The sequence below is a fragment of the Chiloscyllium plagiosum genome, unplaced genomic scaffold (assembly GCF_037043375.1).
Source record: "Chiloscyllium plagiosum isolate Xiang-an unplaced genomic scaffold, Cpla_swu_hap1 HiC_scaffold_12, whole genome shotgun sequence".
NCBI lineage: Eukaryota > Metazoa > Chordata > Chondrichthyes > Orectolobiformes > Hemiscylliidae > Chiloscyllium > Chiloscyllium plagiosum.
The window spans coordinates 50,115,928-50,134,055 of NW_028270150.1; the positions used below are offsets into that span (position 1 = coordinate 50,115,928).

The 18,128-nt window shown below is 41.6% G+C and overlaps 1 protein-coding gene across 3 annotated transcripts in view; it reads right to left on the minus strand.

Annotated features, from left to right (window-relative positions):
* LOC122555175 (solute carrier family 22 member 15-like) overlaps positions 1 to 18,128 on the minus strand; it is an 81,601-nt gene that overhangs the window by 47,668 nt on the left and 15,805 nt on the right. For all 3 annotated transcript variants that reach the window (XM_043700908.2, XM_043700907.2, XM_043700909.2), the window contains exons 4-5: positions 5,825 to 5,989; positions 1,476 to 1,605 (exon numbers count right to left, since the gene is read on the minus strand). In XM_043700908.2, the coding sequence (XP_043556843.1) occupies positions 1,476 to 1,605; positions 5,825 to 5,989 (295 nt within the window). The remainder of the gene's footprint in view (positions 1 to 1,475; positions 1,606 to 5,824; positions 5,990 to 18,128) is intronic.

Here is an 18,128-nt window from a genome sequence, read left to right on the forward strand (position 1 = left end):
ATCATAAATTCTGATAATATAGAAATATCTCTTCAACCAATAATGGTGAAAAGCCACGAAGGCAAAGAAAAACAAATTAATAAGTCATATGGTGAGCTTCTGAACAAACTTTATAATTTCTCAGCTCAGACAGGGTTGACTTCATAATAGCTTTTTGAAGCTAAGGAATAGACAATGTGAGTGAGGCTTGGGTGATGGAGGCAAGTCTTCTGCACATCCAAATTTGCAAGAATACAATCACATGATGAATTAGAGCCAATCTTTTAAATTAAATTTTAAATATTGGTATGTAGCTGATACATAATTACAATATAGATAAATGGGTCAACTACAAACACCTCGGGCAAAGTTAATGTTTCAGGTAGATGAAACATGTGATTCGAACATGGTGATGGAGAGAACAAGGAGAATCTACTCCATAATAACTTAAAATCAATATCAAATATGACTAATACTACATAAAATAGTATCTGTTGAGATTTAAGTTGAAACATACTTTTTGAATTTGAACAAATTCGATTGTTTTGTTTCAGGTCACTTATAAGACAACTTTTCAAATAAACAAAATTACTTCTGGTTTAAAGTTTTTCAGAAATGTTGATAGGGTGTATGACAGGGTAGCTGCTCAAAAGGTTGTTTGCTCTTATGGAGATTTGAGGACCAGACGATATAATCTCAAAATAAGGGATCACACATCTAAGACAGAGATGAGGAGGAGTTTCTTGTTTCAGACGGTTTGAATCTGTGGAACTCTTTACCACAGAGAAATATTGAGAGTGGTCATCAAATATATTCAAGGCTGAGATAGACAGATTTTTAATCAGGAAGGGAAAGATAGGGAAGTGGAACTGAGGATTATCCAAGCAAACATGGTCTCCTTGAATGGTGGCACAGACACAATGAGCTGGATGATCTACTTTTGCACATAAATCATAAGAGTCATAGAGCACAGAAAAGGCCCTTCAGTTCATTGAATCTACACTAACCTACCTACACTAATCCTACTTTCCAGCAGTTGGCGCAGAGCCTTGAAAGTGCTCCTCCGTGTACCTTTTAAACTTTGTGAGGTTTCCTCCTCTGCCACCTTCCCAGGATATACATTCTAGATTCCCACCATCCTGTGGATGAAATACCTTTTCCTCAAAACCTCTCTGAGCCTTTTACCCTTAACTTTAAATTATGTTCTATGGTCTTACAAAAAAATAAAGAGTTTATTAAATATGAAGACTTGCCCTAATATTGCAAAAGAGATTGGAATTTCAAAAAGTTACTTGTAATATTATTTTTCAATATAGTAAGATTTAAAAACAAGTAGAAATTGTTATTCATTAACAAGAAAAAGAAAATGATCCCAAAGTTTCTAATGTTCAGTAGCTCATAGAGCAGCATCCAGAAACAAGATGTTCCTCTTGAACCAGAAAATTACTGTTTCCCATTTATATTTTCCTGTAGAGCATATAGAATCTCCAACTTACAAAGATGGGAGCAGAATGAGTATGCCCTCAATATTGATCACAATGGCCAAAATCCGCCATGGTCGAATAAAGTATCCAAGCAGGGCATAGAGAGAAATTCCAGCAGCAAATGAAAGACTCTGTAGTGACCCTAGAAAAATGAAAGTAATTTAAATTTCACATCAATTCAACAATATTTAATTTGTAATCACTGCTTGGTCTTATTGCCACTTAATTTTGGGCAGCACGGTGGCACAATGGTTAGCACTGCTGCCTCACAGCGCCAGTGACCCGGGTTCAATTCCCACCTCAGGCGACTGACTGTGTGGAGTTTGCACATTCTCCCCGTGTCTGCGTGGGTTTCCTCCGGGTGCTCCAGTTTCCTCCCACAGTCCAAAGATGTGCAGGGCAGGTGAATTGGCCATGCTAAATTGCCCGTAGTGTTAGGTAAAGGGGTAAATGTAGGGGTATGGGTGGGTTGCGCTTCGGCGGGGCGGTGTGGACTTGTTGGGCTGAAGGGCCTGTTTCCACACTGTAAGTAATCTAATTTAATCTAATTACTTCCATGTTAGTCTCAGCTAAAAGTAACTTCTTCAGGCTCAGCATTCTACTTTGTTCCTTAAACTTTGTCTACTAGGCTCCTTAGAGTCTTAGCGTCATACAGCTTGGAAACAGACTCTTCGGTCCATCAGTCTCTGTCAACCATGTTGTCAAACTAAACTAATCCCGCCATTTAGCGTATATCCCTCCAAATCTTTCCTACTCATGAACTTATCCAAATGTCTTTTAAACATTGTGTTTTAAAAAAAAAGTTACAGAGTGGTTCATGTGTGAACTGCCAGAGCAAGTGGTGGATGCAGGTATTCCATCACTACATCCTTTGGCAGTTCACACATGAACCACTGTGTAAAACTGTTGCCAGTCATGTTCTTTTTAAATCTTGCTCCTCTCACCTTAAAAATGTGCTCCTTAGATTTGAACTACCCTACCCTAGGGGAAAGATCCTTTTCATTCACCTTATCTATGCCCTCATGATCTAATAAACCTCAGTAAAGTCACCGCTCAACTTCTTTTACTCCAGTGAAAAACTCCCAGTATGTAAAAACGTTTTTTTGTATCTCAAACCCTCCATTCACAGCTGCATTCTGGTAAACCTTGCTTGAACACTCTCCAGTTTAATAATCTATAACCAGACAATCAGAATTGCACACAGTATTCAAGAACAGGCCTCACCAACATCCTGTATTACCTCAACATGGCATCCCACCTCCTAAAGTCAAAGGTCTGAGCAATGAAGGCAAGCATGCTAAATGCCTTCTTACCTGCCCTGTCAACCAGTGACACTAGTTTTAAAAAATTACGTACCTGAATCCCCAGGTCTCTGTTCTACAATACTATCCATAGCCCTACCATTAATTGTATAAGTCCTGTTCTTACTGATTTTACCAAAATGCACCATTTCACATTTATCCAAATTAAACTCCATCTGCCACCCCTCAGCCCATTCCCCCAATTGATCAAGATCTTTTTTCTAATCTTAGATAATCTTCTTCACTATCGACAATACCACCAATTTTGGTGTCATCTGCAAATTTAATAATTATGTCTCCTATATTCTCATCTAAATCATTTTCATAAATGACAAACAAAAGTGGACTCAGTACCAATCTCTGTGGAACACTGCCAGTTAGATCCTCCAGTCTGAAAAACAATCCTCCACCACCACCCTCTGTCTCCTAACAAAGTTTGTATCCAATTGGCAAGTTCACCCTGAATTCTATGTGATCTAATTTTGCTAATCAGCTTACTATGCGGAACCTTGTCAATGGTTATATTAAAGTAAATAATGTTTACCGCTCTGCCTTCATCAATCTTTTTGGTTACTTCATTAAAAAAACCTGAAATCAAGGTTGAGAGACATGATGTCCTCACATAAACTGCTATTCTCTCTAGTTGCTCCCTTTCTCTTGGTGTATTTGTAGAAGCGATTTGGATTATCTTTAACTTTATCTGCCAAGGCTCCCTCATATCTTCTCTTTGTCTTCCTGGTTTCTTTCTTAATAATGCCCCAACATTCTTTATACACTTCAAGAGGCTCACTTGATCCCAGCTGTCAATACCTAATATAGGATTATTTTTAATTTTTGAATAGAACTTCAATATGTTTATTCATCCAATTGTTTCCTAATCTTACTGGTCTTGCCTTTCACTCTAACGGGAGTATAAAGCTCCTGAACTCTTGTTACCACTCTGTTGAAGGCCTCCCACTTGTCACAAACCGTCTACTCCAATCAACTTTTGAAAGTTCTTGTTTCATATGCTTAAAATTTGCATTACTCCAAATAAGAACTTTAACTTTTATGGAAGACTTATCTTTTTCCATAGTTATTTAAAAACTAATAATATTATGATCACTAGTCCAAAAGTGTTCCCCTACTAACACTTCAGTCACTTGCTCTGCCTATTTCCCAAGAAAAGGTCAGGTTTTGCTCCTTCTCTAGCAGGACCATATACATATCGATAAAGAAAATTTTCTTGAACATAATTTAACAAAAACAGTAGAATTGGTCTCAAAAGCAGTCTATAATTAGCATTCACAATTTTTCTAAACCTAAGCTGAGATAGATTTCAAGCATGTAACTTTTATCTATTAAACATAAAAGGAGAGACAATATGATGTGTTGAGTGGGTAGATTAGCAAAGGGAAAGAAAAACGTACTGAAGATAAATAGCCATAGTTTTCCAGATCTGCTAAAAAGTGAAATCATTGTGTTCGCTGCACAACATCCTCAGAGGATCCACAAATTGGACATAGTGTGCTTTTCTCTAGAAAAGACTAAGATTATGAGATTGTTAAACAGAGTAGGTGTAGAGAAGATGATTCCATTTCTGGGAGAGATCAAATGTGGAGGTCATTAAATAAAAGATAGTCACTAATAAATTCACCAATAAACTCAAAAGCCCTTTCGTTAACCAAGCAAATGAAAACAAATTGTTGTCAGCAAGTCTGACAGCATCTGTGGAGAGAAAACAGAGTTATCGTTTCAAGTCTGTGACCCTTCTTCAGAACAAGAAGCAGTTAAGAAAAAGTTTAAAAAAAAGGTGGTGGATAACTCACAGCCTGCAGGACTCAATGTTGAGTTTTACAATTTCAAAACATAAACACCTCCTTCCATGTCTGTTGGCTACCCTCACAATTCCAGGTCCTATTATGAAACAGCTTTCTTTTAACGTAGCCAACCCATTTTCAACTACTTATAGTTCCCATGATCACTTATCTAGCTTTTCTTCCCTTTCTGGCTTACAATCAACAATTTATTTGCCTGATGACTTCTCTCTCTCTATCCCTCTCTGTGGGATCTGTCTCCACCTATTGCTCAGTCCTTTAATTTCCCCCAATCCCCTCCAATCAGCACAAATATCACTTTTCCCTAGTTGCTTCTAGTTCTGAAGAAGGATCACTGGACTCAAAACATTAACTCTAATTTCTCTCCAAGAAGCTGCCAGACCCGTTGAGTTTCTTCATTAATTTTCTGTTTTGTTTGTTTCAGAGCTCCAGCATATCTAGTTTTTTGTTTTATTTTACTTCTTTAACCAAAGCTTGGTGCTGGCCACCACAAGCTGTACAGATATGTTTAAAGCATACTGGACAAATATGAGGAAAGGAAGGAGCAGAAGGTTACTTTGATAGGTCTAGAGGGAGGTGATGGCCTATTGTATTATCACTGGATTGTTAATCCAAAGATCCAGATGACATTCTGGGGACCTATGTTTGAATCTTTCCACAGCAGATAGTAGAATTTGAATTCAACTATAAAAATCTTGAATTTGCCAGTTATTGGTAAAACCCATCTGGTCCACAAATGTCCTTTAGGGAAGGAAACTGCCATCCTTACCTGGTCTGACATACACGTCACTCCAGACCCACAGCAACATGGTTGACTCTCACCACACTCTCTGGGCAATTAAGGGTGGGCAATAAATGCTGCCTAGCCAGTGAAGCCCTCATTCCATGAATGAATAAAGGCTAAGATGAATTGGACAAGGCTTGTGAGGAGCATAAACATAGGTATGAATCAACTGGTTGCATGGTCTGTTCTTAGGATTTGAAGAAGACTGCCTAGAGAGCCATAAATCTAGGCAAAATGTAATAGACTGTATTTGTAATGCATTACTTGTAATGCTCTCATTGATCTATACCATGTATAACAAATTTAAATTAGCAGCACAGACATTGTGGACTATGGTTCATTCAGTAGCCTGTGCTTGCTATCCCAATGAAATAAGCTCTAAGAAAAAAAAACATAGTTGCACACACATGCTTCTCTCATCATGTATTGCCTTAAAAAGGAACAACATGGATATCTTACCAGTTAGTGCCCAATAAGAAACAGCCACATATTCCTGGAGTAGAACAAAGGACACCAATGACATTCCTCCATTCATCACGCCAACACCAAAACGGGATACCGCAAAGATGTCATAGGTAGGAGTGAGTCCACTTACAATTCCAAGTATTATATCTAGAAAAAGACCTATGCAAATGACAAATCAACTTAGTGTAATTTCACACAAAGGTCCAATAATTTACAAGTTTTAGGATAAAGGAAACCAATTCTATTCTCTTAACCATTTAAAAATATGATAACATCATTTGGAAATTTTTTGATACTGTCTATAATCATAAACACTCCACTTCTGGTGTAAATAAACAGAATTGCCATCAAAGTGGGAGTGCAAGAGCCACTAAAGTATCCCATATGCATTTTTGGGAAATTGTTCTGAGGTAGTAATTTTTTTTAAAAATTCTATTGAAAAATAGATTTTTAAATATTACAACAAATACAAAACAATACAATTCAAAATAATACAAAGAAAGAACACCAAAACTGCCCTCATGTACAAATGTATAAATATATATAAAAATACTTTAAAAACCCCAATTAACTAGTTAACTAAATAAATAATAACTAGCAACAAACTAATGATAATAATAATAATAATAATAATAATAATAATACTACAGTTCAGCAACACAAAACACTAACTCTCGAGTATCGAGAGCATTAATTTTCACGTACATTTGAGGATTCCTCTCTCTGAATATTGGACTCAAAGCACAATCGTTATGGCTATATAAAAGCCCTTATTAGTTGGCAGATAAATCTGTGTCCAGGTATTGCAAAAAGGGCCGTCATGTCTTATAGAAATTCTCAGTTTTATGGTGTAACATACTTATAGGAAAATCCAAAGGGATATGCTCCATAATAATCTTACACCAACCCGACAGGCCCAGGGGATTTTCAGACATCCAACCTAACAAGATGTTCTTTCTTGCGTAGAAAGTGAGGATGTTGAGAAGTTTTTTTATGTGCATCGACAGGGAACATACAGACCCGCCAAGAGGAGGAGAGATCAAGTCCTTCACCAACTTTACACCCAAAATCCCCTCCATTGTACCTGCCACAGCACTCTAATATGTTTGAAGCCTACCACAGGACCAAAGACAATGGGTAAGAGTGTCCGCACTAACTTTATACCTGGGGTATGTTGAAGATACCCCTGGGTTTAAACTTTGACAAACTATCTGGAGCCAAGTGGACCTTGTGGAGAATCTTCAACTGCAAACCATGGGTCCTATTGCAAGTTGATATCTTTCTTGCATTTTCCCAAATATCTTCCCATGCCTTTGAGGAGACCTCAACGCCTAGCTCTCTCGCCCACACCCTGCAGAGTTGATCGAATTCACCTGAGGGGCTGCCACCCAACTGATGATATAAAGTGCTGACAGAAAGTGTACTCTTAGCACTGAGCATCCTGCTCTCTGGTCGGATTTGTAGGAGTCAGTCAAAAGTGTAGTCTTTTTTTGAATAAAATCCTTAACTTGAAAAAAAACAGAAGAGGTCCCTGCTAGATTGCTCGTATTTCCATGCTAACTGATCAATATAATCACTCCCCTACTTCTGGTATTAAAAGATGAAAAGTAAACCGGATCAAAGCTATTCTGTAGTTTCAAATGCTCCCTATAATCTAAGTGTGTCTCCTATAATAAAGCAATATCCAACTTTTCCTTTCTAAGACTCAAGAGTACCTTTTTCCTCTTAATTGGTGAGTGACTCCCTTGATGTTCCAGGTACACCATTTAGTCAAGTCATTAGTCATAACCTTCTGCAGTAACATTTAGATTCCAGAGAGGAGGAACTTGAATTACAAATCGCCAAGCCTTAGTGTCGCAAGATCCATCACACATAAAAACTACATAAACTAAAAGTACTACAGTTAACAAACCTACAGGCTATCAACGACTATATACAACAAAAACCAAAAAAACCCAACATTTAAAGCGCCAATGGCGATGAATAGGGGAACTCCCCCTCTGCCCCAAAGCAGGCATCTACACATCCCGAAACCCAACTTCACATCCCGAAACCCAACTTCCCATCCCGCTGGCATTACTGCAGTCAGGACATTTAAATACCTGAACCAGGCATAAATTGCCCGTAAGTTGGCATCTGCCATCCCAATCATTTTCTCTCCTCCTAGCTATAGCCGCACCACAAATATAAGCAGAAAAGAACAAATACACCATGATATAACAATGTGAACAAAGAGAATTTTAAAGAAAAAAAGATAAGCACTCCACCCATTCTTTGGTATAACTTAACTTAGAAACTGAAAGTACACATCCCAACTGCCCCTGAGCATAGTTTAGACCAAATTATTACCAATAAAAAAAAAGGAAAAGTAACCCCTGACCGGACTTCCTTTTTTTTAATAAAAAGAAAAGTAGAGGCATACCAAAACAACACTACCATTTGTACATACTAAATTGTTCAAATTAAGTTACTTTGTCCACAAAGTCTCTTGCCTCCTCAGAAGTGTCAAGATGATGTACAGATCCATCTAAGGTGATCCAAAGCACTGCTGGATACCTCAGAGTGCTGGATCTTGAGCTCCTTCAATCTTGATGCCGTTGCAGGATTTTCTTTACTGGATCACCGCCGCTGAGAAGTCCTGGAAGGACATGATCTTAGAGCCCTCGTAAATGAAGGCCATCGGATCCATCCCCTGGATTCTGGAAGCTTCCACAATTCTCTCATCTCTATCGTGATGAAACTGCATCAAGAGAGGAGGAGGACATTGGTCCAGAGCTGACCTCCGCACCGTGACCTCCGCTTCTTATTCCGGTCTCCAAGTTAAGTAATTTCGGCAAACAGTCCTCAATAAATTTCACTGGTCGCTCACCTTCCTTACCCTCTGGCAGACGACAATCCGAATATTTTTTCTCCTACCCCTGTTCCTGAAGTCATCAACCTGGTCAAGGAAATTACAGACCTGTGTCTCCAGGTTCTAGATCCTATCCTTTGAGGAACCAGTATCAGCTTCCACCACTGTGACTCAGTGTTCTATCTCATCCATCCTTTTCTCCAGGTCTCCCAGCTACTGTCCATGCTTCTGCAGAATGAGAGAGATTAAACAAAGAAAGTTTACAGCTCAGGAACAGGCCCTTCAAGCCTGAGCCGATCCAAATGTACTGTCCAAACCTGTCGGTCAATTCCTAAGCATTTGTATCCCTCTGCTCCCCACCTACTCATGCATCTGTCCAGACGCATCTTAAATGAATCTACCGTGCCTGCCTCTACCACCTCTGCTGGCAACGTGTTCCAAACGCCCACCACCCTCTGCCCACTTGCTGCGTGTATCCCCCTTAAACTTTCCCCCTCTCACTTTGAAAGCATGACCCTTGGTTATTGAATCCTTCACTCTGGGAAAAAGCTGGTCTCTATCCACCCTGTCTATACCCTTCATGATTGGGGTCAGCTTCTCCTCTAACTGCTTGCCCAACATCTCTTGAGATTTTGTGAGCTCCTTTACCAGGAGCTGATTGAAAATCAAGTCCAAGGATCCCGCAGGCTGGGCCGCGGGCCCCGCCTCGGACTTATCCACTCCTTTCTTCGACATCTGTGAACAGTGAAAACCGAGGTAAGTTGCTCTCTGACAGTTTCCTGGGACTCTACGGCCTTTACAGAGTCCCAGGATATTGCGGTGGCCTCAGGAGGGCAGGTTAGGGCTTCGTCCTGCTTGTGATGCGATGTGGTGCAGAGCTCTGCAATGTGATCTTCCTAGATCGCCACCATCTTGGATCTGCCTGAGGCAGTAATGTTTGATGAGGCAGGTGGGTGTGATACTCTACACACTCTTTCCACTTGGCCTCGACGTGCTCCATTCCGTTTGAAGTGGTTGGTGCCTTTGCAGAAGCTTCTTCTCCAGTTTGTGTATTCAAGGTAAGTGATTCCCATGTGTTGGTAGGGATGTTGAATTTGTTTATGGAGGAGTTCAGGTGTCATGGTAGCATTTCCTCTGCCCTCTTTGTGATCAATTATAATTGCAGAGCTTAGAGCGTGCACTAGCTTAAGCAATCTTGTATTGGGCATGTAGGCAATATGAACTGTCCATCTTGCTGGTTGTGCATGACTAGTGCTTGATTCTGTGAATATTGGCCTGGATGAGGATATTGATTCATCTATCCTGCCAGTGGACTTTCAGGAAGTTTTTGAAGACATCACTGACGACAACTATCCAAGGATTTGCAATGTTTGTTTTGCATTGTCCATGTCTCTGATGCATACAGGACGGTGGGGACCACAGCTGGTCTGTAGACCACAGCTTGGTGCTGTATTTGAGGTCTCAGGCACCTGAAGGATGCACTGGTACACTGGAGTTGATGTTGGATTTCATCAACCTAGAGAAGGTTCCCGAAGTAAGGGAAATGATCCACATTATCCGGGCGTTTGCTCAAGGATTTATAGTTGGGGCTATATTGTGTGGCTGGAGAGAGCTGGTATAGAATCTTTGTGTTCCAGAAGTTTAGTCCAAGGGTCACTCTCTCATACACATCATGAACGTGTCCACAATGATTTGTACTTTGTCCTCCGAGTGTACGCACATGCAGATGTCATCTGTACTGAAGCTCGGTGATAGAAGTTGGTCTTAGTTCAGGCCTGGAAAGGAAGGTTGAACATTCTCCCAAACATCCTGTAAGTTAGCTGCAATCTAGGGGGGAGCTTCATGGAGATGGAATGGAATGCTGGGGTGAACAAAGTGGAGAAGAACGTTAGTACAATGACGCACCCCTGCTTGATCCTAGCTTGCACTTAGCACAGATGTAAATTGTCAGGGAAACTTCAGACTTCATTACAGGAAGTAACAATGGGCTGATTATCTTTTCTCTCTTGGCAGAAAGCCACATCTTGCAGATTACATCTTGTTTAACTCCAGGGATGTACAAGAACAGGGGTTAAAAGCTCATTTTCCATTCTATTGAGGTAGACTAGTGGGACTGAACGCTCCTGTGTAAGAACCAGCATTCTAATGTCAGCATACTGTGTAGGTCACAATTGAAAATTAGCCCAAGTTACCTGTGTTCCAAAAAGCCACTCTTTCATTTTGAGTGCTGAAAATCAGATAAGAAAAAAAACCTTAAGGATACACAGCAGAAAATTACAGGGGTTTGAGCGAATTGAATTATGGCACGATATGTGGCAGAATCGGACAAGAAGTGTAACCAGGCCATCTCAATGGCGGGAGCAATTAGCTCCACCTTTAATGCTTTTCATGACGAGTTTTTTGATAGGGAGTGATGAATTCCAAATTGTGGAAATTTATTGCTTGTTAAAGACCTTGTTGACAGCCCAACTCACTGTTCAGCCTACCTTTATGTTCAAGCATAAGGTTTTAAGAATCCCAAAGTCACCAAACAAGCTAGACACTGGGAAAACTAAAATGGAAATCATAGAGTGTGCCCAGCTTTGCACTTGCACTGATTGACGTCCTTGTTGGCTATGACCAAACCAGTGGCCAGCCGTATGCATCTTTCCTTCATGTACACTGGCATGCAGCATCCAGCAACTCTTCATGGCTATCTTGATACCTTTCCAATGAACTGGAAGCATGCACAATGGAGTACACACTGGGTATGCCAGGTGCTGGTTGGGAAAGGTAGGCACAGTAGGCACTTAAGGTTGGGTGGGTGTGAATTTGGGCAAATTGAAATATATGGGGTTTACAAGATCAGCTTCTAGAAGCAGGACATACACGTTTGGGAACTCAGGCCAAGGCTGGAAACTACAGGCTAATACATACTCACTGTCGCATTCCATCAGTTGCAAAGAAAATAGCTGCAATCACACTGAGTAAGCAGACTCACCCGGTGAGGAAATGGGTTGCAGTAATCACTGATCATGGGGCTTCTGAAGGAAAGGAACACTGATCACAAACCAATGCACTGTACAAGACACATACCTACTCTGTAGCCATTCTACAATATTGACAGGTGTATTGCACCTTCCTGGCATAGCCATTGCTGGGCAATTTATCAACAGGTCCACCTTTGCACATAGAAGAAGCTGAACACCACAGATGTTGAATGAAGAAAACCAAAGGTGTTAGCATGTTCCAATACCAAGTGTATACATTATTCCCACTATTTCCAAATTATGTAGTTAGGTTTTCAGGGCACATTCATCTATTGAGTCTTGTCCGTGACATTGAAGCAATTCAGGATGGTGTATTAATATGTTTCAGGCCAACACAGCCAAACTACTTACCAAGCATGGAGTTAAAGCACAAACATTTATACAAAAGCTGAGAATCGAACACAACCATTAAAACAAAACCAGGTGGTGTTGGAAAAGCTCAGCAGATTTGGCAGCAGTTTTAGAAAGAAAAACTGCTTTAAGTTGAGCCTGGGACCCCTTTGTCATTTCTCCACAGACTCAGAATGCTATCTCTGTTTTTCTTTCTAAAGATGCTGCCAGTCCTGCAAATTTCTCCAGCATTTACTGTTGTTTTTCAGATTTCCAGCATCCGTAGCTCTTTGTTTTATACAAGCCATTCTAACTTATGCCACCAAAGTGTCATCACTAAATTTTCTTCTTCCTCTCCGTCCAATGTCTTAGTGTCCTCCCATGTTCTGCAGATGGATGGAGGAAGACTGTACAGCGGTTGACCCGAGGAGTGGCTGGGGAACTCTGGGAACGCTTGTGGCAGGAGGAGCCAGAAGCAAGATGACCCTCCTCAATCCGAACTTTCAAAAGGTCAGGGGGGGCAGATAGTTTGGAGGTAGAGACCTTGGCAACCTCCTCTGCAGTGTCCTGACTGGAAACTGTCAAGAGGTGTGTGCGAGATTCCTCCTCTGGATGGATGCCTTCTAGCACTGCTTGTCTCCTTCTGAGGAAGAGCTACCTGGATTGGGATCAAAATTCCTCACCCCCATGTCTCCAGTCCTGAGATGAAACAATGGAATACAGGTTTGTGGGCATCACTAGTGGGGCCTGTGGATGCTAGGCTTGGCTCTCCATTGCATCTGCCAATGGTTGCTGATAGTTGCATGATTCACTGCATTCTTGCAGCGTCTGTGCAATGAGGGCCATTGTGTACCACATACCTGCCATTCCTCTTCCTCTCTGTACATGTGAATTAAATCCCTGACTGCTGACACCATAGGATCCTCTCCTGCATGGGGCTTAGCAGGTGCCTAGTCTATGTCAGTATTCTAAATGTCAACAGTCTTGGACACTTCCTCCTCAGCCAGCTGTGGTACTATCACAGTGAGGTGCTGGCCAGCTTGCGCACCTATGCTTTCTAAACTAATGTTCCCACTGCAGGTGTCAATACAAGAACTGGTGGGGAAATCAGGATGCAGGCTTGCCGTTAGTTCCTCTGAAACCAAGGCACTCTCATCCTCAGAGATCCAGGACGTGACTTCTGCAGGAGCTGAACATTTGTCCACAGACATTGTCAGGATCCAAGGGAGAGGCAGTATCGTGACCAGTAGTTAGAACTGGTGTGCAGTGAATCAGACAGAGAGCAGTTAATGGGAGAGTAGCAGTGATGCACAGAGTTGTAGTAAATTATTTGGCAGGACAAGTATGTCTCTGCAATCTTGCAGGAGCAATCCTATTCTTTTTATGTATGGGCAAGTATTCTTTCCTCAAAAGGGTAAGAAGCCAAATATTGGGTAAACTCCCCCAGCCCCATCTATACAGCCTTGTTCTGTCCTGTTATGGTATGCCTTCTCCTGTATTGAGAGAAAGATTGGACTTGGGTGAGATAACAGTGGGTGGCATGGCTGCTGGCACTGGTGCATGTGACGGATGATGTTCAGGTTTCTGAGTAACTGAGGAAACAATGCAGAGATCATGATGGATTAGTATTGGAGGCTGAAGGGGAGGAATGAGATTAAGTGAATGAAGGTGTTGCATGTAATACGGAGAGTGGCAGAGCATGAGCCTTGGTGTGAGAGATGGGTGCATTGGCAGAGATAGATTGAGTGCAAGATAGCAAAGGTTGGCACTTTCCATGACAGTGGTAAATGTCAGTGATAGTGATTTTTAAGAAGATTTGTAGCTCAGGTTGATGATACATACGTATATTAGCTCAGTGAGCTTGAAGGTTTGTTTTCAGACGTTTTGTCACCATACTAAGGTAACATCAACAGTGAGCATCCCTGCTGAAGCGCTGGTGGTATGTCCCGCCTCTCTATTTATTCTTGGTTTCTTCAGGTGAATGATGTCATTTCCGATTCTTTCGTTCAAGGGGAGGTAGATATCTTCACCAGAGACTCTCACTGATGTTACCTAGTATGGTAACTTACATACTTAAAAGGTCAATGATCTTTTTCCAACCCTGTTGGTCATTCATCCACACCCTGGAGACGGCACTAACATGGGTGGCAACCTCAGATCAGTTCATCAGTGTCTAATGGGACAGACTCATCTATCATTATTCCAGGAAGTGGACTCTTCCTCTTTGCAGCCCCTACCCACCAGGCCCTCCAAGTCCCTGTCAGAGAATCACAGTGCCATCTTCCTCTTCTAGTCATCAAATGACTGGTTTGGAAAATGTAGAGGACAGCTTTGTATTGTGTTTATATAAATAGAACATGAGGTAGACAGAGGGTAAATTTGAACAGGCAATACCTTATTGTGAGTCCTCTCAGCTCTGCAGTCTTTCTTGGACTACATCCTCACGCTCCTGCATTTTGTTCCTGACCCAAAAATGCCAAACAACATACATAACACCCCCTCCCCATATTTCCATACTCCCCTTATTAATATATATGAGAATATATCTAACTATTATACAAGCATTTTAACTAAGGTACATACATTGTCAGGAATATTTACAAAAAAAAAACTACCCTTCCATATGCAACATTCACATCAGTCTCTTGGTGGATGGCGATTCCTTAAAGACCGTTTCAGGAATCTTTTCTAATTTAGTCTCCCAAGCTACAGAAAGCTCCTGTTGTTCTGCAGGTGTGCCCCTATCTTACTGACTGTTGTTGCCCTATGGTGCTGCTGTCGACTCCTCCTTGGGTATGGCCAATTCTGGCTCAGAGATACGTGAGTTGATCGACGTCTGGTTTGCTATTTGTGGCTGGAAGAGATCAGAGAGGTGATAGAATGAAATCAAGATGATCAGATGGTCAGAAGGTCAGGAACATCAAGGTCAAGAGTATTCCAAAGAGGAGAAACTATACTGGGCCAGAATTATACATCTGGGGAAAAATGGATCCCAGAGGTGGTGGTGACTCAAAACAGAGCCGTTGTCACAAATTATGCAGACAAGGGATGAACTGGTCTGAAGGAGACATGCAAACCAGCTATCTAATTCTTTGATTCACACCATACCAGGGTATCCTTGGTGCACTTGTTATGGTCCTTTTCCTCTTAGCGAAGGAGGGATATCAACTTTCATTCCCCACATTAAACACTTCACTGATAAGGACAACTTCCAGTTCCTGGATAGGTAAGGGTGTAAGTACAGCGGTTCCTATGACAAGTCCTTCTCTTAATCCTTAGTCCACCACTACGCTCAAATTTGGTTCACTCCAGGTGGCGTCTGCACTTGACTCATTGATACCTGTACCTTGTCTTCTTGGGAAAAGTACTTAATTTTCAGGTTCCAGTCAGGAATATCCTTATTTCCCAGTCGTGGTAACCTTGACAAAGCATCTGCATTGCAGTGCTGCACTGACTGTTTGTATCTGATCTCATATGAGTAGCCTGACACAGCCAGTGCCCATCTCTGCAGGAATGCTGCCGCCATGACAGTATTCCCATACACTGATCAGAAATGAAGGTTAGCAGCCTGTGGTCTGTCGGCAGCATGAAGTACTGCTGTAAAGAAGTGGTGAATTTTTTAACACCAAACATGATGCCCAATCCTTCCTTTTCCACTTGGGTATATAGCTCCATCATCTTCATTACTGACCTATATGTGAACACATTGGGCCTTTCCTCTCCATTTGGCAAGATGTGCGATAGTACAGCAGCAATCCCATTATGTGAGGCATCATATGCCAACTGCATAACAATTTTGTGTTGAAATGAGTCAACACTTCTGACCTTTTCATGGTTTGCTTCATCTTCCAGTAAGCCACCTCACATTCCTGGGTCCATTTCCATGGCAGCCATTTTCCCAGCAACTGAAGGAGGCGGCACAAGTTGCTAGATCAGACATAAATTGCTATGGCAAATTCATAGGTCTCAAGAACAATTTCAAATACATTGTGTAACTGGCCCAGATACTCTATGAAGTCTTTAAAAATATTGCATTTCTCCCTTTGTACTTGTAGGCCATGTTCCTGCAACCCTTTTACCGTTTCTTGTAGGTTTTTCTCTTTGGATTGAAAATTGGTTGGCTGATAGGAAACAAAGGGTAGTGATAAACGGCTCCATTTCGGAATGGCAGGCAGTGACCAGTGGGGTACCACAGTGATCCGTGCTGGGACCGCAGCTTTTTACAATATATGTTAATGATATAGAAGATGGTATCAGCAATAACATTAGCAAATTTGCTGATGATACAAAGCTGGGTGGCAGGGTGAAATGTGATGAGGATGTTAGGAGATTACAGGGTGACCTGGCCAAATTAGGTGAGAGGGCAGATGCATGGCAGATGCAGTTTAATGTGGATAAATGTATGGTTATCCACTTTGGTGGCAAGAACAGGAAGGCAGATTACTACCTCAATGGAATCAATTTAGGTAAAGGGGCAGTACAGAGAGATCTGGGTGTACTTGTACACCAGTCAATGAAGGCAAGCATGCAGGTACAGCAGGTAGTGAAGAAGGCTAATAGCATGCTGGCCTTCATAACAAGAGGAATTGAGTATAGAAGCAAAGAGGTGCTTCTGCAGCTGTACAGGGCCCTGGTGAGACCACACCTGGAGTACTGTGTGCAGTCTGGTCTCCAAATTTGAGGAAAGACATTCTGGCTATTGAGGGAATGCAGCGTAGGTTCACGAGGTCAATTCCTGGAATGGCGGGATTACCTTACACGGAAAGACTGAAGCGACTGGGCTTGTATACCTTTGAGTTTAGAAGAGTGAGAGGGGATCTGATTGAGATATAAGATTATTAAAGGATTGGACACTCTGGAGGCAGGAAACATGTTGCCGCTGATGGGTGAGTGCCGAACTAGAGGACACAGCTTAAAAATACAGGATAGACCATTTAGGACAGAGATGAGGAGAAACTTCTTCACCCAGAGTGGTGGCTGTGTGGAATGCTCTGCCCCAGAGGGCAGTGGAGGCCCAGTCTCTGGATTCATTTAAGAAAGAGTTGGATAGAGCTCTCAAAGATAGTGGAATCAAGGGTTATGGAGATAAGGCAGGAAGAGGATACTGATTAGGAATGATCAGCCATGATCATATTGAATGGCAGTGCAGGCTCGAAGGGCAGAATGGCCTACTCCTGCACCTATTGTCTATTATCCCGTAGGTGAAATATAGTCCATATAATATTGGTCAATGGCAACTTACTCAAAATTTGGTCCATGACCCTCTGGAATACAGCCAGTGCTGATGTGATGTCAAAAGGAAGTCATTTATAGTGGAACAGTCCCGTGTGTGACTATCATCAGCAGTGGCTGGGCCTCCTTCATGACCCCATCTGCAAATAGGCTTGCGACAGATTCATTTTTGAGAATTTCTTTCCTCTAGCCAGTCCACTGAACAGATACCACAAATCCTCACTGAGCCATTGTTTTTAAAACTGGGATGATTAGAGTGGACAATTCACTGGTTCCAATGCTCCCAGGTTCATCAGCCGTTCTAATTCTTCTACTTTACGCTGGATGGCATAGAGTACTGGATCCACTTTCAGTCTCCTTGGTTGAACCTCCCACTTCAACCAAAATTTAAGTTTTACCCCTTTCATTTCCTCTAGGTTTACCTTATGTCTGTCCTAAATCTTTGGCAAACTTACTTTTGTAACCACCCACAAATTCAACTTTAATTTCTGTAACCAGGAGCATCTGAATAATGCAAGGTGGTCACCTCTCACTACATACAGAGGCAGCTTGGCACACTGGTCCTTTAGCTGTGCTTTACTAGTACAAAGCCCTCAGTTGGCACCACTTGTTTCATGTATGTCTGTCGTGTAATCTTGGCAGGCTTTAATGGCAGTGCCTTTAACATTTCCCTATATATTGACTTGGGAATCAGACGTATCACTGCACTATATCCACTTCCATCTTTACTGTCTTACTCTCTAATTTGGGAAGAATCCAGAAACAATCAGCTTTACCCCGTACCAACAGGATGCTTAATCAAAACTTTACTGACTCTAGGTCTTCTTCTCCCACAGACCAGGCTGTCTGGTGGTCT